This window comes from Schistocerca piceifrons, chromosome X (assembly GCF_021461385.2).
Source record: "Schistocerca piceifrons isolate TAMUIC-IGC-003096 chromosome X, iqSchPice1.1, whole genome shotgun sequence".
NCBI classification, from domain to species: Eukaryota; Metazoa; Arthropoda; class Insecta; order Orthoptera; family Acrididae; genus Schistocerca; species Schistocerca piceifrons.
The window spans coordinates 199,352,023-199,374,096 of NC_060149.1; the positions used below are offsets into that span (position 1 = coordinate 199,352,023).

Genomic DNA, 22,074 nt, shown 5'->3' on the forward strand with positions numbered 1-22,074 from the left:
GTTTCACAGTACTGATGTACTTATGTCAAAGACTATATTTTAAGTAACACCCCCCCCCCCCTTCTATCCCTGGATTAGAAAAATAAATAACTATCATAAGGGATGCACTTCACTCTCTTCATCTGTGATTGTCACTAGAATGCAGTAGTTGCATGCTGACTGACTTGTTCCCTGACTTCAAGATGGTTTCAGACACATATGAACTTGCAGAATAGTAGTGAGTAGGGTATAGTGAAATAATTTGACTGTAACATCATGTGTGCCTTTGAGAACTATGGCAACATCATTGCTATTAAAACACATAAAAGAATTACCAAAAAGTGTGGATTGTAAGCACATTACCATGTGAAAAACAAGGTAGTGAAAATGTCCCCCAGGGTATGGCGAAGCAATGTCTATGCAAATACTTTTTTCCAGAAGTGCTAGTCTTGCAAGTTTTGTAGGACAGCATCTGTGAAGTATGGAAGGTAGGAGACAAGCTACTGGCATATGTAAGGCTGTGAGGACAGATTGTGAGTTGTGCTTGGTTAGCTTAGGCGATAGAGCACTTGCCTGTGGAAGGCAATGGTCCCCAGTTTGAGACTTGGTCCAGCACATAGTTTTAATCTACCAGGAAGTTTCCAATCCTCATACTGTTTGAATGCATCATTAGTGTAAGCCATGAACATAAATTGCTTTGGTCCCATACATAGGTCAGTAGAAACATAAAATATTTGAAGTGATATGAAATGGAACAAATGCAAATCTTGTACGAACAAATGCAAATTGTGGACTCTGGTTAACCAGGATAATTCTGTGATGGTCTAGTGCATCTATGAAAGAGGCAACTAACCAAACTATCAACTGATCTGGAACCTATGCTCAAGAGCTAAGTAGTACACACAAACACTCCCTACATGCATTATAGCCTAAGCTCCACAAGATCAGAATGGAAAATTTTGACATACCTAAGCATAGATAATCATTAGAAGTGCAAAATAAAGCTAATAGGTCACAATGCATGAATAACGCATAATGAATAAAAAAAATAAGAACGCAGATAAGCTACTACGTACGGCATAGTGAACACATTATTGTAGCCAAGATAGACATGAAGCCCGTACCTACCACAGTAGTACAAGTTTACATGCCAACTAGCTCCACAGATGGTGAAGATTGAAGAAATGTATGACGACGTAAAAGAAATCATTCAACTAGTTAAGGGAGACGAAAATTTAATAGTCATGGCAGACTGGAATTCAATAGCAGGACAAGAAAGAGAAGGAAAAGTAGGAGGTGAATATGGACTGGGGGGTTAAGGAATGACAGAGGAAGCCTCCTGATAAAATTTTACACAGGGCGTAACTTAATCATAGATAACACTTGGTTTACAAATTGTGAAAGAAGATTGTATATGTGGAAGAGACCTGGAGACACTTGAAGGTTTCAGATAGATTATATGATGGTAAGACAGAGGTTTAGGAACCAGGTTTTAAATTGTAAGACATTTCCAGTGGCAGATGTGGACGCTGACCACAATTTATTGATTATGAACTGTAGATTAAAACTCGAGAAACTGAAGAAAGGGCAGAATTTAAGGGGATTGGACCTGGATAGACTGAAAGAACCAGACATTGTAGGGAGTTTCAGAGACAGCATTAGGGAACGATTGACAAGAACAGGAAAAAGGAATACAGTAGAAGAAGAATGGGTAGCTTTGAGAGATGAAATAGTGAAGGCAGCAGAGGATCAAGTAGGTAAAAAGACGAAGGCTAGTAGAAATCCTTGGGTAACAGAAGATATATATTGAATTTAACTGATGATAGGAGAAAATATACAAATGCAGTAACTAAAGCACGCAAAAAGGAATACAAATGTCTCAAAAATGAGATCAGCAGAAGTGCAAAATGGCTATGCAGGGATGGCTAGAGGACAAATGTAAGGATGTAGAAGCATATTTCACTGGGGGTAAAATGGATACTGCCTACAGGAAAATTAGAGAGAGACCTTCAGAGAAAAAGAGGACCACCTGCATGAATATCAAGAGCTCAGATAGAAGACTAGTCCTAAGCAAAGAAGGGAAAGCAGAATGATGGAAGGAGTATATAGAGGGTCTATACAAGGGCAATGTACTAGTGAGCAATATTATGCAAATGCAAGATGATGTAGATGAAGATGAAATGGGAGATATGATACTGTGTGAACAACTTGACAGCGCACTGAAGGACTTAAGTTAAAACAACACCACAAGAGAGGGCAAAATTTCATTAGAACTACTCATAGCCTTGGGAGAGGCAGCCACGACAAAACTCTTCCATCTGGTGAGCAAGACAGACGTATGAGACATGCGAAACACCCTCAGACTTCAAGAAAAATATAATAATTCCAAAAAATTCAAGTGTTAACAGGCGTGAAAATTCGAACTATCAGTTTAATAAGTCATGGTTGCAAGATACTAACACGAATTCTGAACAGACGAATGGAAAAACTGGTAGACGCCAACCTCTTGAAAGATCAGTTTGGTTTCCAGAGAAATGTAGGAACACGTGAGGCAATACTGACTCTTCAACTCCTCACAGAAGAGAGGTTAAGGGAAGGCAAAACTATGTTTCTAGCATTTGTACACTTAGAAAAAGCTTTTGACAATGCTGACTGGAATACTCTCATTCACACTCTGAAGGTGGCAGAGGTAAAATATAGGGAGCAAAATGCTATTTACAATTTGTACAGAAACCAGATGGCAGTTATAAGAGTCGAGGGGCACAAAAGGAAATCAGTGATTGAGGATGGAGTGAGACAGGGTTGTAGATTATCCCCGACGTTATTCAATCTGTACATTGAGCAAGCAGTAAAGGAAACAAAAGAAAAATTTGGAGTAGAAATTAAAATCCATGGAGAAGAAATAAAAACTCTGACCATCTCCGACAACATTGTAAGCCTGTCAGAGACAGCAAAGGACATGGAAGAGCAGTTGAGCAAAATGGACAGTGTCTTGACAGTTGAGCAAAATGGACAGTGTCTTGAAAGGAGGATACAAGATGAACATCAACAAAAGCAAAATGAAGATAATGGAATATAGTCGAATGAAATCAGGTGATGCCGCGAGAATTAGATTAGGAAATGATACACTTAAACTAGTAGATGAGTTTCATTATTTGGGATGCAAAATAACTTATGATGGTCGAAGCAGAGAGGACATAAAATGTATGCTGGCTATGGTGTGGAAAGCGTTTATGAAGAACAGAAATTTGTTAACATCAAATATAGATTTAAGTGTCAGGAAGTCTTTTCTGAAAGTATTTGTATGGAGTGTAGCCATGTACGGAAATGAAACACGGACGATAAATAGTTTGGACAAGACAGGAATAGAAATGTTTGAAATGTGGTGCTACAGAAGAATGCTGAAGATTAGATGGGTAGATCATATAACTAATGAGGTGGTCCTGAACAGGATTGGGGAGAATAGTAATTTGTGGCACAACTTGACTACAAGATGGGATCAGTTGGTAGGACATATTCTGAGACATCAAGGGATCACCAATTTAGTACTGGAGGGAAGTGTGGAGGGTAAAAATCATAGAGGAAGGCCAAGAAATGAAAACACTAAGCAGATTCAGAAGGATGTAGGTTGTAGCAGTTACTCAGAGATGAAGAAGCTTGCACAGGCTACAGTAGCATGGAGAGCTGCATCAAACAAGTCTCTGGGCTGAAGACCACAACACACAAGGTCACAATGCACCTGTACCTCACATAAAAATTGTGTAGTATCAAATAGTGCATTTTTTGTGGTGAAGTTCTTTTCCATTGAGTTAGTGTCATTTTGCCTTTCACCACTGAAATGCATACAACTGCTGACATACAATAAGAACTAGCACCCACTTAACTTCTTCCCCTCTAGAATCCATGAACAGGAGAGTGATTTATTCATTATGTAAATCTTACTTACCTGCATAGGAATCTGTGGAGCTGATGGGATGTTGTTCAACATTTGTGATGGGTGAGTAGTGCTATCAGACTGCAACTGGTCAACTGAATGAACATGACCAACAGCCGACGGTGTAATTGGTTGTTCCTCTGCTTCATACATGGCAATATCATCTTCATCTCCAATACCTGCATGTGATTGCAAAACACATAGCATTCACAATAAAATATCTGACTGAGAACTGATTAAAATTTGGTTTTTGTTTTAATTCTACTATCAACTCTTTCATTCATCACAAAATACAAGAAGTGAGATATTAAGAAAAGAATTAAACTAATCAATAAATGTCATACATCTTTCCTAAAATCTGTCTTTGGGCAGTTCCTAAGTTAACTTTTACAGCTACGGACTACATAATATACTCCAAATTGTTGATCCATATTAGTCAAAAATTAACTACACAATAATATTTGTTATCTGTGACATTTCCTACTTTAAACACACCATGTGAATGAGGAGATACAATACAAAGTAAGCAGAATTTATCACTGAAACTACCCGACAGATTACAACTACATGACATGATAGTTATTTAACCCTCACGTTTATCTTTCATATGTAATGTTGAAATTTTAATCTTTCATGTGTAGCCTCCGCAACAATTGACCTATTCAAGCAAGCCTCGCAGCTGAAAACAAAATTTCTATTTTCCACTACTACTTGCCTACTGTCTCTGGTACCTCCTCCATCCGCTTTGTCTCCTTTTCCTCCAAAACACAGGTGACCTGCCTCTCCTCTCTAACATTCCCTGACTTATTCTGGTTCTACTTTTGTAGATGTTTATCAGTCATACTCAGAATTTCACCTTTGAATGTTGTGACCAGCCATCCTGCCTCCTTGTAATTTTAGAGTTCTTTCAAGTCAGTTTTTTATATTTGTGCATCAGAGAGGATACATTTATCAACGAATTAAGTTCACCCAGTCACTATCCTCTTAATCATTGTTTACAATGGAGAAAGCAAAATTCCATTTTATTTGTACGTAGCAGAATGTTCACATCAGTCACCTAGTGCAACAACACTTTCAACCAATATACAATAAATTAATTATCAACCAATGCCTGTCTTTAACAAACAATAATTAATTAATATGTTGTACATATTACAAGGGGTGTCAAATAAGTAAAGCAACAGTTTAAAAAAAAAAAAAAAAACAGGTTGGCCTTATTCAGAATTCCAATACACCATATAATTCCCCACTCTATTGGCTACAAAACCCTGTTTTTCAACATAAGCTCCATTCAATAAGACGCCCGTACACCACCTAACTGGGAAGGCCTGTATGCCCACATGGTACCACTCCACTAGTCAACATCGCAACCGACGTCTTGCTGCATTAGTAGCTGCTTTCCACACAGATCAGGTGCGAGATCAGGGTTGTAGGCTGGATGATGAAGAGTCTAATGAAGTTTTGTGAGCTCCTTTTGGGTACACAGACTTGTGGGGCCTTGCGTTGTCAAGGAGGAGGAAGACTTCATTTGAATATTTATGGCAATGAACATACTCTCAATAACTCCACAACAAGCAATACCCACGGTAAGCCATCCATTAAAATGACTAAATTTATCACTGTTAAAAAGTGCAAAATTCAAGCTACCACCAACAAAAACACAAAGACCATCAAGTACAGCATGGGTACCAAAGTCTTTCACCGACAGTTTTTCATCTTCTTGATCCCTGTGATGATTTCAGTATTATAGACGGCCTTGTAAACAGGTTCGCATTAGCGCCGGCTCATGTTATAATGACACATCTCATGAGTCCTTCAAAGCAGTTGCCTTTGCAGCTGCTGGATCCAGACTTGTAGCCAACCAGAAGTGGTGTAAAATTCAAGATACCACCTACAAAAGAAAGCCAGTCTGCACTTGGTATGCCTGCTGGGAGGCCTCATCCAAGGTGTGGCAGTGGCCTGGCCCGTGGCTATCGAGCATGCAGGGTGCAGTTGTCTGCAAGTTGTGGCTGACAATGGAACCAACAACCTCTGTCGCATGCATTCTGAGGGCATCCTCAGGTCATAGAGGTGGCTGGTGGAAGGGGGTGAAGGCTGCTGCCCTCACATGTGGGGAGCAAGCAGAGCTCCCAATTTACAGCATTGTCCCCAGAGATCATCAGGGTCTTTTGCTATGGAGCTGAGTGGAGGGTCTCAACCAAAGGATACGCCAACTCTGCGACGGTCTTGACTGCAGATTTATAGACCTGCATTAGGAGGGTGAGGATTTGTAGAACTCCCACATAGGTAGGTCAGGGGTTCATTACACAAAGGAAGCAGCTACTCGAGTAGCAGAGTACACGTGGAGTGCACGGGGTTTTTTAGGCTCGTTGATAGTTTGAGGTACTCTGATGAACACTTGCCAGTTGATACACAGTAAGGGAAGTCTGAATGCATTCAGAGCAAAGACACTTCGACTGTCAAAATTTTATCAGTAAAGTGTCGAAGTAGTTGTAACAAAGTCCCCGAATTTATTCCCCTCCAGTAAAGATCTTGCACTCATACTGTTCTCGGGACTGAAAACTGACTCAAACTTGAAGTGGAAAGTTCAGATATATTTAGCGAGTCATGGAATGTATATTGGAAAGACGTATAAGAGGCCACTGCTGTTGACAAAAGTATTCTCACTACTGAGATCAAAGTTGAGTGTGACCGAATTATCTGGTCACGTAAAACAGGTCTAGGTGAAACCAAGTTAATTGTTGGATATTTTTATCGGCCACTTGATTCTGCTGTGACAGTTCTAGAGTCATTCCAACACTGTCTATGGTCAGCAGTGTCTAGGGTTCAGTGTATACTGAATATACACTGGAATGGCTATGGTTTCATTGCATAGAGTACAGACAGACAGTCATGCGAAATACTTTTGAACAAGTTTTCTGAAAACTGTCTTGAGCAGCTAGTTCAGCAGCCCCCCACAATGGAAATATCTTACACCTTTTACCTACAAACAGTTCAGACCTTATCAACAAAGTCAGTATAGAAATGGTAATTTACGACCATGATGTCATTATAGCAATTATGGTTATGGAAGTTAATAAATCAGTTAAAAAGGTTATGAGTGTGTTTCTGCTAGAAAGAGCAGACAAGCAGATGTTCGTATCTCAATTAGAATCCTGACATCACTTAAGTTCCCACAAAACGGACGTAGAAGAATTATGGCCAAAGTTTAAGCTGGATAATCCACAAATCACACTTAAGTGTCTGGCAGAGGGTTCATCGAAACACATTCACAATAATTCTCTATTACTCCAATCTCGAACAGTGCGCAGAGAAAATGAACACCCATATCTGCAGAAAAAACAAACACCTATATCTTTCCATGTGAGCTCCGATTTCCCTTATTTTATTATGATGATCATTTCTCCATATGTAGGTTGGTGTCAACAAAACATTTTCGCATTCAGAGGGGAAAGCTGGTGATTGCAATTTCATGAGAAGATTCCGGCGCAACAAAAAATGCCATTGTTTCAATTATGTCCACCCCAAATCCTATATTATTTCAGTGACATTGTCTCAGCTATTTTGCAATAATACAAAAGTGCTTCTCTTCTTTGCATTTTCTCAGTGCACTCTGTTAATCCTATCTGTTAAGACCCCAGACCATGCAGCAACATTCTAAAAGAGGACGGACCAGCATAGTGCAGGCAGTGTCCTTACTGGACCTCTTACATTTTGTAAGTGCTCTGCCAATAAAAAACAAAAACACAGTCTTTGGTTTGCCTTCCAAACAACATTTTGTGTGTGTTCTTTCCAACGTAAGTTGTTCGCAATTGTAATCTAGGTATTTAGTTGAATTTAAGGTTTCTAGATTTGACCGATTTACTGTGTAACCGAAGTTTAAACAGATTCCTTTTTGTACTCCTGGATCACCTCACACTTTTCATTATTTAGGATCAACTGTCAATTATCGCACCTTAAAGATATCTTATCTACATTGTTTTGCAATTTCATTTGATCTTATGGTGATAAACGACATCATCATCTGCAAACCACCTAGGACAACTGCTCAGATTGTCTCCTAAATCATTTATATAGATAAGGAACAGCAGAGGTCCTATAACACCACACTGGGGAACGGCAGAAATCACTTCTGTTGTACTCGATGACTTTCTGTCAGTTACTACCAGCAGTGACTTCTCTGACAGGAAATCATGAATCCAGTTACATAACTGAGATGATATTCCATAAGCATGCAATTTCACTACAAACCGCTTGTGTGGTATGGTGTCAAAAGCCTTCTGGAAATCTAGAAATATGGAATTTGAAATCCCTTGTCAACAGCGCTCAACACTTAGTGTGAGTAAAAAGCTAGTTGTGTCTCACAAAAATGATGTTTTCCAAATCCACTTCTCTTCAGAGTAATTCATAATGTTTGAACTCAATATATGCTCCAAAATCCTGCTGAATATCGACGTTAATGATATAGCCCTATAATTTAGTGGATTACTCCTATTATCTTTCTTGAATACTGGTGTAACTTGTGCAACTTTCCAATCTTTGGGTACGGATCTTTTGTCAAGTGAGCAGCTGTATACGATTGTTAAGTATGGTGCTACTGTGTCAGCATACTCTGAAAGGACCCCGATTAGTATACAGTATGGACCGGAAGATTTGCTTTTATTAAACGATTTAAGTTGCTTCACTACTTCGAGAATATTTACTTGTAAGTTACGTTGGCAGCTGTTCTTCATTTGAATTCTGGAATATTTACTTTGTCTTCTTTGTAACAGAATTTCTGAAGGCTGTGTTTAGTAACTCTTCTTTGGCAACACTATCGCTGACAATATTTCCTTTGCTATTGAGCACAGAAGGCATTAATTGTGTCTTGCTGCTAGAACACTTCACTTACAACCAGAATCTCTTTGGATTTTCTGTCAGTTTTCGAGACGAAGTTTCATTGTGGAAACTATTATAAGCACTTGCATTGAAGTCCACGCTAAATTTCGAGCTTCTATAAAATGTCACCAATCTTGGAGATTTTGCATTCGTTTAAATTTGGCATGCTTTTACTGTTGTTTCAGCAACAGTGTTCTGACCTGCTTTGTGTACCATCAGAGGTATCAGCTCTGTCATTTGTAAATTTATTTGGTATAAATCTCTCAATAGCTGTTGATATCATTTCTTTAAATTCAAGCCCCATCTGGTCTACATTTACATTGTTAATTTGGAAGGTGTGGAAATTGTTTCTCAGAAAGGAATGATGTAAATTTTTATCTGCCTCTTTTTTAATTTTCTTATTTTTTGGAGGATCTGTGGGTTACAATATTAAATCTCGTGACGACAACCCTGTGTTCACTCACAGAAACTATCTACTTCAATTTCACAACAAGATAAACTACTTCTAACAGCAACAAACATGCCTCTGCCAACTGTGTTTAGGCTATACTTTCGGAACACTGTTAGGTTGTTCGCAAGAACTTCAGCTGAACTTAACTCTGGTTTTAGCCATCTTTCAGTGCCTATAACGATTTGAGCATCAGTGCTCTCTATCTGCACTTGGAGCTCTGGTACTTTCCCAACACAATTAAAACAATTTACAATTATTATTATGATAGTTCCTGTATGTACAGTCTTCCTGTGTTTGACTGAACCCTTTGAGACTGAAGCCCTTACTGTGTTTCCCCGAGACCCTCTAAGCTAAAAAAACCGCCCAGTCCATGCCACACCTATGTAGCCGCCTCCTTTTTGTAGTGGACTCTTGACCTATTCAGCGGAACTCGAAACCTAACCACCCTATGTTGCAAGTTGAGGAACCTGCAGCCTACGCAGTCGCAGAACTGTCCGAGCCTCTGGTTCAGATCCTCTGCAGTCAGTCCTTTCAACTATGCTGCAAATGATGAGTTCCGATTTCATCTTACAAGCAAGACTGGCAGCATTTGCCACTTCTGATAGCCACTCGAAAGCAGAGAGAATCTCTTCTGATCCAAAGTGACACCCATCATTGGTACCGACGTGAGCTGCCAATGGTAGTTGGCAGCACCCTGTGCTTCTCACGACATCTGGAAGGACCTGTTCCACATCTGGAATGATGCCACCTACTATGCACAAAGAGTGCACATTGGCCTTCTTGCCATGCTCCTAACGGACCCCATAACGTGCATAACATTGGAACTCTCAATTAACAACAATCCCACCCTGTGTGACCACCCAGATCTTGCAGGCTGAGAAGTTTCAGAGGAAATAGGACACATGATTGCATCTGGCTGTGTGACAGTGTCAACCACAGACAGCACATGGTACCTGTTTGTCAGACTAACTGGGGAGGCCTTACATGTGATGCCCTGGAAAGTCTTTCGCCAACTGCGACCACAGCAATCACAGTCCTTATCCATGCTAAACACTGTGGAAAACTACACTACCCAGACATACAACAGCCATCGATATGCGCTACAGAAATCTACTGTAGACACTGAGGAAAATGCAAGAACTATGTCTAATAAATTAAGTTAATATGACGAGATTCAAAAACTGAATTACCAAACCACTCAGGTAAGATAAAATAATTTGCTCCTGATTAGGAACTTGTAATGTGTCACAAAATTGGTTTACTTTCCAACACAAACGAAAATGCAAGAACTGTATCTATTAAATTAAATTAGCACACAGAAACTCAACAAACTAAACTACTAAGGCACACAGATGAAACTATACAATTCTCTTATGGTTAGGAACTTGTAAAATGTCACAAAATCGGTTATTTCCCAGTTGCTGCCTGTGTCTCGGCCAGTGGCTACTGCCTGTAAATCGTGGGCTGGGGAATTATATACCTAGTAAGTGGATTAAGGATGGAAAAGACCCACCATGGTTTAATAATGAGATTTAGGAACTGCTGAGAAAACAGAGGCTGTTGCACTCCTGGTTCAAATGAGAATGGGCAAATAACAACAGGCAAAGTTTAGTAGAGATTTGTGCATCTGTGAAAAGATTTGAGAGTGAAGCACACAGCTACCACCACCGTTACATGTTAGCAAAAGATCTGCCAGATATCCCAAGAAAATTCTGGTTCTATTTAAATCACAAAGTGGGTCTAAGGCTTCTATCCGGTCACTTTTTGACCAGTCTGATGTGTCAGTTGAAGATAGCACAACGAAACATAAAGTCCTAAATTTCACATTCAAGAAATCGTTCAGACATACGGCTGTTTCACCATCAACAGGCTCCCGAATAGACAACATAGTAATAAACATCCCTGGTGTAGAGAAACAACTGAAAGTGTTGAAAACAAATAAATCACTAGGTCAGAATGGAATCCCAATTTGGTTTTTCAAAGAGTACTCTATGGCATTGGTCCATTACTTGGCTTGCATTTAGTGTGAATCTCTCACTCAGTGCAAAGTCTCAGGAGACTGAAAAAAAAGCACGTCTCCTGTGTATAAGATGGGAAAAAGAATGGACCCGCAATATTACAGACCGATATCCTGAACATCAGTTTGCTACGGAATTCTTGCATGTATTCTCAATTTGAATATAATAAATTTTCTGGAGACTGATAAGCTTATGTCCACAAATCAGCATAGTTTTAGAAAGCATCACTTGTGTCAAACTCAGATTGCCTTTTTCTCACATGATGATCTGTGAACTATGGATGAAGGGCAATAGGCAGATTCCATATTTCAAGATTTCTGGAAAGTGTTTGACATGGTGTTCCATTGTAGGTTGTTAAAGAAGATACTAGCATGTGGAATAGGTTCAGAGATATGTGAGTGGCTCGAAGATTCTTAAGTTATAGAACCAAGTATGTTGTCCTCTATGGTGAGTGTTCACCAGAGACAAGGGTATCCCCAGGAGTGCCCCAGGGAAGTGTGATAGGACTGCTATTATTCTCTATATACAAACGTGATCTGGCAGGCAAGGTAAGCAGTAGTATGCGGCTGTTTTCTGATGATGCCATGGTGTATGGGAAGGTGTCAACGTTGAGTGACTGTAGGATGATACGAGATGACTTGGACAAAATTGATAATTAGTGTGATTAATGGCAGCTAGTACTAAATGTAGAAAAATGTAAGTTAGTACGGATGAGTAGGAAAAACAAACCCATAATGTTTGGATACAGCATTAATAGTGTCATTTTTGACACAGTCATGCCGTTTAAATATCTGGGTATAACAGTACAAAGCAGTATGAAATAGAACGTGCATGTGAGGAGTGTGGTAGGAAAGGCGAATGGCTGGCTTGGGTTTATTGGGAGAATTTTAGGAAAGTGTGGTTCATCTGTAAAGGAGACCAAATACAGAACATTAGTGGGATCTATTCTTGAGTACTACTTGAGCGTTTGGGATTCGTACCAGATCAGATTACAGGACAAAATGGAAGAGATTCAGAGTTAGGCTGCTAGATTTGTTACTGGTATGTTTAAACAACATGCAAATCTTACAGAGTTGCTTCAGGAACTCAAATAGGAATCACTGGAGGGAAGGTGACATTCTTTTCAAGGATCACTAAAGAGAAAATTTAGAGAACCAACATTTGAAAGTGACTGCAGAATGTTACCTACACGATATAGTACGCATACGGATCACGAATGTAGGAGAAATTAGGGCTCATATGGAGGCATGTAGAAAGTTGTTTTTTCCCGGTTCTATTTGCAAGTGGAACAGGAAAGGAAATATCTGGTAGTGGGACTGGGTACCCTCCACTATGCACCATAAAGCGGAATGTGGAGTATCACTGTAGATATAGATGCAGATGCTGAAGTCGTTTCTTCAATTTCCTGAGGATAGAACAACACACTTCACAGTTGATCACTTTTCCATGAGGGAGGACATGAAACAGAATAACCCCTTCAGAGTCGAGGGAAGAATGATGCCTTTACTGGCTGAGGGTGCAGCTTTGAACTTTTTCTTCAGAGGAGAGGTGGTGTGGCACCACTCCAAGAATTGCTGTTTTATTTTCGGTTCAAAGTGATGAACCCATGTTCCATCGCCTGTAATAATGTTTGACAAAAAATTGTCATAACAATCAGCCTCATAATTGTGCAAGCAATTCCACACAGATGGTCCTTTGTTGTTCTTTAAAGTCTTCGTTATGCAGTGAGGAACCCAGCGGGCATACACCTTTGAGTACTCCATGATGGACAAGTGTGACAGCACTACCAACAGAGACATCCTGCTGCGCAGTGAGTTGTTTTATTCTGATTTGTCACTTGTCTTGAATGAGAGCGTCCACATGTTCCAACACTGCAGAAGTCACAGCTGTGTGTGTCCAGCTGACACATAGGAGATTAGACAGTTTTGCGTGACCTCGTTGGGACGATGACAGACGCCTCGCCCAATGCTTCCCTGTGCTTTTGTTCACTGCCAAGTCTTCATGGACATTCTGCAAGCACCTATGAATAAATGTGATGCTCTAGTTTTACAGCAAAAGAAACTCAATGATAGCTCTCTGCTTGGTATGTACCTCCACTAGAGACACCGTTTTGAAGGCTGCAATATAGTGCTACCATCTATCACACTTCCTAAACTATAGGGATTTAAAAAAGAATATTCCATCACATCCTCAAACAAATTCCACATTGTTTCAATCGAAGTTTAGCAAGAGAAAAAATGTGTTGCACTCCTTACTGAATGCCCCTCGTATATGTTTCTCCCAGTATAGAAGTTTTAGACATAAATGTCTATAAAACTATACATTATGGATAATTAACACTAACTGCTTGATTCATTTAAGTAATTATGTATTAAATTAGTTCTTTAAGTTTCCATATGATTGCAAATGAGCTGAAACTTCATGGTGTTAACATGCAGCTTGTATGTGCTATAAATAGTAGCCACATGGCTCATTAACAAAAAAACACTTTAATAGTGGGTTCCTCCACCACCTCTGTCCTCGAGATTTTTTTTAATGCACTAAATCTAAATTATCTAAGGCAAAAGATGATAATCTGCCCTAAATAAATAACACTTAAATTAAAACTAAATGGAAGCCTTTTTGAATGTGAATGTATGAAAAAATGGATTGCTCACTTAAACAGAAATGCCACCAACAGAACATCAGAAACAATCACAATAAAATGTACACCCAGACAATGGCTCACACATTTAAAAAAAAAAAAAAAAATAAAAAAAAAAAATCTCTGCAGCTGTGGCTCAGACAGGGTTGGCTTAAGGCCCTTGCCGAGAGGGGTGCCACAATAGTAAGATCTGTGTACACACAATTGGTAGTGGCCACTCAGGGCACCTGAGCACAAGATTTGTATACAATACGTATGACTATTAGTAATGAAAAATGACACAGTTCAAAGTGCTTGGGAAAAAGGTGGGTGTGAGATGGAGGAGAGGAAGGGAGGGTGCCAAAGTTGCTTGTGTGGAAAAACATTCTCGGACCAGCCCTGGGTTCACAACATATATCACACGCACAGTTTCTTATGCTATGTTCATAAATGAATGGCTACTAATCATTACTAAATTGAATGTTAACTTCACCTATATAAATTGAACTGTTGAAACATATTTAAATTTTACAATTAATAGTTTAACACTGCAAGGAATAGAATAAAAAAATGTCAGCAGAGGTAACTGAACTGGGTTCACAACATATATCACACGCACAGTTTCTTATGCTATGTTCATAAATGAATGGCTACTAATCATTACTAAATTGAATGTTAACTTCACCTATATAAATTGAACTGTTGAAACATATTTAAATTTTACAATTAATAGTTTAACACTGCAAGGAATAGAATAAAAAAATGTCAGCAGAGGTAACTGAACCCAAGTTGATGAATTGATAGTCAGGGTACTTACCACTCAGCCATGGCATAGTTACGTCACTCACTCCTCAAAAATCCCTTGTACTCTACACACACACACACACACACACACACACACACACACACACACACACACACACATTCAAATAAAAATACTGACATTGAGCCGAGAGCAACATAGCACTCGTAATGCTGGAAGAGGTGATGTCACATCACAGCAGGTACAGTTATAAACAGACAGGTGTGGCCCGCCCCTTCTCTGCAGTGATTGTAGAATGGCTAACCATCATTTCAGCACTCGACAACGGTTTCTATTTACCACGGAGAGAGTACTACAACACACGTTTACATCCATTTTATTTGTATACCAGCACACATTCGAAGAGAAATGATGGAAGTTTAGTGTAATTTCTGGCTCATATTTGAAGAGACACCACATAATTTCAGTGGGATTTACAGCTTGTATTCAAAGAGATGTAGCATCATTTTACTGTGATAGTTACAGTGTGCTGTAGCATATGAGCACATGATAACTGGCCACCACTGGAAATCACCAGAGCTAGATAATACATCAAAAAACTGTCACTGAAGTAAGAGATATAAATACAATGTTAGAAATGTTTAAGTTTACCTGACAACTTCATGATGTTGGCTAAATCCAGTTTATTTTTCTTTTTCTTCTTCTTAGACTTTTTCCTGTTTAGAGGCAGAGGAGTTGGAGCCACCATTTGGTTTCCATTTGATTCTCTAATATTAACTGTTTCTATATTTTCTTTAGCCACCTCAGGAGTATTATGAAGTCCACTGGGTGAGTTCCTCTTTGAAGCACTTTCACTTGCATTCACATTCAAGTTCACATTTACAGGCGACTCTGACACAATATTTGAACTATTTGGGGTCTGCTGAGTGACAGAACAACTCTGGCAGGATGGTAAAGAGTCTCCTGAAATATCACTATTATGAGAGCATGTTGCAGAATTTGCATTTGTAACATTCAGACTCAAATTGTGCACATTAAGGTTCAAGTTGGTAACTGCTGCATTATTCTGGAGACTTGTTCTTGATGCATTCTGCTGGAAGGATTGTGGAATATTATTTAAGACAGCTGGAAGAATGGTATTTGATGTCTGTATAGACACATGTTGATTTGTTAGTTTGGATGTTTGCTGTGACTGAGTCTGCGGCTGCTGTGGTGAAGTAAGTTGAGACACCGGTTGAAAACTCAATGCTGAGCCTGATGGGACTGCAATAAGTGTGGGACCACTAGGTGTCTGAATTGACTGCAGTTGCACTGTACCCTGTGCTGCTACAAGCCTTAGAACCTGAAATGAAACATAAAATACTTCAGTATATCTTAAAAATAATTAGAACAATATGTTAATTCTCACTGCCATTTGCTCCACAAAACAGCTGATAAAGCCATTACATTTCACATTTCCTGTGGTATGTGGAGGAATTTTAAATTCTGAACCCATATTTATTCCAACAGTATCGCATAAACAACAGTAGTTTCATAAGCCACCAATGTGTTGTCCAACTGAAAGACTTACACCACTGTGTTGAGCCGCATGGAACAGTCATTATACTAAGAATGTGGAAAAAAATTTGATTTTTTTTCCCCATCTTAAATCAATATTTAGAGTTTTGTGAACAAAATGGAAGTTAAATGAATTGATTCGGACATCAGGAACATCTTTACAAACAAATTAAAATATATGTTGGTATGCAGCAACGACCACGTTTCCGCTGCGGTCGGATGTCAAATGGCGTCATTATTATTTTGCACTTTAAAAAGATACACTGAGTAATCGTTTTTTGAGTTGGCAGCCCCGTTAGCACACACGCTTTCCAATGCTCCTTTGTTTTCCTTTGGGTATCTATGGTTTTCAAGAGTTGTTTGTGTTCAAACTACCATACGTTGTTGAGTTGTTGGTGCTGTGTCATTCACGGAAGTAGTTATGCCTCCAAAAACATGTTTTGGAACGGAAAAATGTAAGTTTTATGGCAATTGGTTTACTTCGTTGGAAAGTAGACTGTGTAATTACATCCACAAACCAACTGGTTATTATGTTGACTCTGCCAAGTGCCTCAAGACAGAAGCTAAAATATTTGAGTACCCAGAGTGACATTTCTATAAAATATGATCAAAACACTGTAACGGAATGTGTTTCCATAATGGTTGAATTGAGTGCTTTATGTTCGCTTCTAAAGAATGTTCCTGTGTGTGCACTTTGAGGAAAGGTGGTATTAAAATTGTCAACGATTTTGAAGGCAGGAAAGGTGTGGCTAGTAAGTTACAAGTGTTTTGTGATTTCTGTGGGGTAACTAAAACTGGGTATTCTTCTGGATTGTGTGAAGGAAGAGTTTATAACACTTGCGTAGGGAATGAGGTGTATTGGGAAGAGTAGAAAGGCAGTTCAAACATTTTGTGCTATCATGAATTTGCCCCCACCTACAAGATTTGAGAAGTACACACAGCTACTTCTTGAAAGTCTTGGTCAAGTGAGTGCTGCGTCAATGAAGAAAGCAGTAGAAGAAACTGTGTTATGCAATGAAGGTGACATTGACATAGCTGCAGTCTTTGATGGGACATGAATGTGGTCATTTCTACCGAATGGTGTTATCACTGCAACATCCCTAGAAAATGGAAACGTGATTGACAAAGAATGTATGACAAAGTACTGTACTGCCATGGTTGCAAAGGAAATAACCAAGATCATGTTTGTGTTCAGAATTTTTCTAGGTACAGTGGTGGAATGGAATCAGAGGGAGTTCTCAGAATATTTCAAAGGTCAGAAGAGAATTATGGTGTACGGTATGTGAAGTACCTTGGAGATGAAGACTCCAAAGGGTTTGCAAATGTGTACGAAAATATGCCTTGTGAAAGAACTGTAAAAACTGAAAAGTTACAGTGTGTTGGTCATGTCCAAAAGAGGATGGACACACGTTTACTTAAGCTAATAAAAGACATGAAGGGGAAAAAGCTCAGTGATGGCGAACCAATTGGTGGTTAGGGTCATCAAGGTGGACAAACTGCAGCTCTATTATGGTTTAGCCATAAGAAGTAACGAGAAAATAATGAGGCCATGAAGAAAGCAGTATGGGCTACCTTTTTCCATAAAGCTTCTATGGATGATCATCCACAGCATGCTCTCTGCAACAGTGGTGTAGACACATGGTGTAGATACAAAAATGCAGTAGTAAATGGTAAGACTCATGCACACCATCACTCCCCGCCATTTGAGGTATTGGAAGCAATTAAGCCCATATACAGGGACCTAAGTGACACTAAACTATTGTCACGGTGCTTACATGGAAAGAGACAAAATGTTAATGAATGCTTCAACCATGTGATATGGGAACACCTGCCTAAAACTGTGTGTGTTGGTTTCAATACCATGAGATTAGGTGTATTAGATACAGTTATTTGCTTTAATGATGGGGCAGTTAGCAAATGTGATGTTTTAGAGTTGTTGGGACTAATTCCTGGTTTCAATATGAGACAAGCACTGATGTCAATCGATTCCTTGAGAGTGGCCAAAGGCAAAAATGGGTTCTTGAAGCAACTAAAGAGGCCACAATAGCAAAGAGGAGCAAGAAAAGAAGAGAGAAGATGAGGAACACACAAACCAAGAATATTATGCAACTGGAGGGTTTTAAGAACAACAGAGGTGAGTAGCAGAGGAAATGTACCTTTAAACTGAATTTCCCAAGAATCAAATTTTCTGACATGTTTGTTTTATGGGTGGGGAAAAAAAATATTTCAGTTAAAGATCTGAAATTTTTTGTGATACTTCAGGCTACCATTTGGAGAAAAGTAGACTACAGACACCAGCTTACTATCACCGGGAGGAAAAATATACCCTTATTAACTACAAAAAAAATTACCTTAATTTTGATTGCCTAATTTATGTATTTATAGTATCAAAACTATTGATTGAAATAATTTGATTGTAGTCTGCTTTTTAGATAACAATGTCATAAATGTGTGCACAAAGTTTTAAGCATCTAAGAAAAGTAGTTAATAAGTCTATAGACTTCAAACTTAGACTGGCAGGAAAAATTTTAAATTACTGACCAACATAAATGTTTATTATATAAAGTTTATATCAAAACTATCCATCAATCGAGAATTAGATGAGTGATGGCAATAATGATGTGTCGCTAAGTCTACAGCTTTCATTTCTCATGCAGGTAGTATTTCAAACAAATCAGATGTATTCTCAGAAAATATGGTGAGAGTTGTGCTTTTTGACCACCAGCTAGGATTAGGACACTTTAAGGGTCTGTAGAGGACGATCTCAGTTTGCGTAAGGCGATTGTTTACCACATCCCATGCAGCTGTGGCATTTGTACATAAGTTGGGCCATCAATGGACCTGGAGGGCCAGTGTTTAAAGCATAAGAAGCATATATGCCTGGAATCCTGTTCTGTGCCTGGTCAAACAACAGACGGAAAAAGTTAACAATTACTTGCTTATTTGTTTTTAGTTAACATTTCATTATCAACAACATCTGATAATGGTTATCTTGTTGTCTTTCAACATACGCAGTCTTTTGGTTCTTGGTTGACATTGCCCTGTACACAAAGGGTTTACAACGGCATGCTCAGTGATTTCTCGTTTCATTTGTGCCTTAAGTACCCAACTAATGACAGTGTGACTATGTTAACTATGCTGGTGTATTAACTTATAATGATACACAGTGATAACAAGAGTCACAACATATTAATGATTTCTGACAGTCACGGACATCAATGAGCAAATATTATGAACAATTTAATAACCCAACATGCTATGTCTCATCTATTATAAAAACCTAACACTCAGTTAAAGGACATTGTTCTAACAGAGGGGAAGAAGAGAGAATATACAAAAAAAGACAGTGTCATCATTCTAGGTGGAGAAAATGTCATCACAAAGAAATTTGAGGATTTCAAATGCACCATAACAGATTATCTTCAAAGGAGAGTCCACACAAATGTTATCTTGTGCACAATTCCTTACAGATAGCATCTACAAAAATTGAACAGCCGAATCTATGCTGCAAACAAAATCACAATGAGCACTGTGGAAAATTATGGGGCCTATTCAGAAAGTAAAAGACATTTTGAAATAAAAAATTAACAATACGGAAAACCAAATTTTATTATATACATTTTAAAGCTACACACTTAATTCATTTTTTCTACATAATCACCATTCAAACTGAGGCATTTATCATACCGTGACACAAGTTTTTCAATACTGTCTCTGTAGAAATCTGCCGCCTCCAACTGCAACCACTGCTTTATACCAGCATGCAGTTTGGCATCAGTATCAAAGTGTTGTGCAGCAAGCCAGCCATGGATTCATTACTGGGAAGAGGTGGTGGTCGCTCAGTGCCAAATCTGGACTGTATGGTGGGTGGATGATCAAACACCTCCCATCCAAAACCCCGTACGAGCTTTTGGGTATGACGGGCTGTGTGTGGATGTGCATTGTTGTGAAAAAACAAAACTTTTGTGATGAGTTTTCCCTGAAGCTTGTTTTATATTGCCCGCCTTAACTCTGTCAGTATTGGACAATACCTCTCTGAGTTAACTGTTATGCCACGTTCAAGGAAATCAAAGAGAATCACTCCTTTAGCATCCCAAAACACAATAGTCATGATCTTTCTTGCTGAGAGTATTTGCGAACACTTCTTTGGTTTCTTGGGAGAATGTGTGTTCCCCACTTCATCAACCACCTTCTTTTTTCCACAACTGACATGCTTCACCCTAGCCCTGTTCCCAGTTATGATATGATTGACAACTCTGTTACCATTTTTCTCATAATCTTCAAGGGAGGGCAGTACTGCAGGCAGTCTGTTTTTTGTGGTCTAACGTTAGGACTTTGGGAACCCACCTAGCACAAAATTTGTGGTAACCAAGCTTCTCTGCCACAATTTCACACCCCAAATTTGGTAAAATTTGGGGAATGTTGTTAAAGTTCTGTAATTGTGAAACAACGGTTTTCACAAATTCTGTCATTCATTTTCATAGACAGTTTGTCAGCACAAGGCTAGGCATACCAATGTGGTTCTCACTATGAACACTGGTATGCCTCACTCAGTTTTCACCGATTATTTCTTTTCCATACACATCACAAAGGTTGCGATAAATTTCAATCTGTCTGCAGTTTTTTGCCAACAAAAACCTAATTGCAGAACACACCAAAAAGTGGTGTGATTTTCTATTGCACTGCACATTTTAACATGTTACAGTAAGCAAAGTAGCAGAGAAACAGACCACATGATGCCACTGCTGGATGTGTAGTGAGTGTAGGAACATTATGTCACCAAGATGGTGGCTGTAGCCCCATCCACCGTCATGATAGACCAAAACGTCTGTTACATTCTGGATAGCCATCGTACGAGCATGTGGCGGTAATGCATGTCAATGCATTTCTCCACAGAAACGATTATACATTTATGTTCGGAAAAAAACAGAACACCTTGAACAACTAGAGATAGGACATTCACAGGACATGTACATTAGTATGTTCTGCAGAAATAATTAGCATTTCAGCCATCTCGGTGTATAATATGTTCTGTTGCCTAGAGGGACCAGGGTCCGCCACGGTTCCTGATAACTTATTCCATGTGTGATGGCATTGACTAGTATAAGGTGCGAATAGTGTCCTCTGGTATAGCCACCCATTCTGCACTCAAATGGTTCCAAAGTTCATCACTGGTGGTTGGCACTGGGTTACAGTGCTGCAACCATCGTAACACCACAAAGTTTCGATTAGGGACAAGTCTGGTGATCTGGTGGGTCAGGGCACGAGGCTGACATCCTATGATGCCAAAAAGGTACGTGTTCATGCAGCAACATGTGGTCGGTGTACTGTCTTACCAGGGGAAGAGGGGGGGGGGGGGGGGGGCTCTGGGGTGTTTTGCAGAAAGAGTACGGCTAAAGGTTGCAGGATGTCATTCACGTAGGTCACAATGGTCACAGTGCCCTACACTCACACACCAACTGTGATTTGTGGATGTACTCAATAGCACCTCAATGCATAAGGCATTGAGCTGACACTGTATGTCTTGTGCAAATGCAGTCACTGTGATGCCACTCCCCCTTCTGAGGCCTGTATTAAGGAGAAACGAAAAAATGAGTACATCTGTCTTTGCAATACTATTCATCGAAATTTTCAGTAAATGGTTTATTTCTCTTCTTTGAAATTTAAAAATGTGCTACTTTGGCCATTTCTGGTGTTACAAGAATACACAATGCGTATAAAAAACTTGTACGAGTTGTTTCTCATGTAATTTTGGAAACAGGATCATTTCACGCACTAGAACTGTCTAACCCAGAAGATGTCCACCCTCGGTGTGGGGCAACGTGTATAACTTAACTTTCTGAAAAGTTAATGTACAAAGTTACGCGCGCT

General features: G+C 39.2%; 1 protein-coding gene across 1 annotated transcript in view; it reads right to left on the reverse strand.

Moving 5' to 3' along the window:
* LOC124722247 (serine-rich adhesin for platelets-like) overlaps window positions 1–22,074 on the reverse strand; it is a 218,441-nt gene that overhangs the window by 137,788 nt on the left and 58,579 nt on the right. Inside the window, exons 7-8 of the mRNA XM_047247437.1 lie at window positions 15,298–15,988; window positions 3,926–4,092 (exon numbers count right to left, since the gene is read on the reverse strand). Coding sequence (XP_047103393.1) covers window positions 3,926–4,092; window positions 15,298–15,988 — 858 coding nt within the window. The remainder of the gene's footprint in view (window positions 1–3,925; window positions 4,093–15,297; window positions 15,989–22,074) is intronic.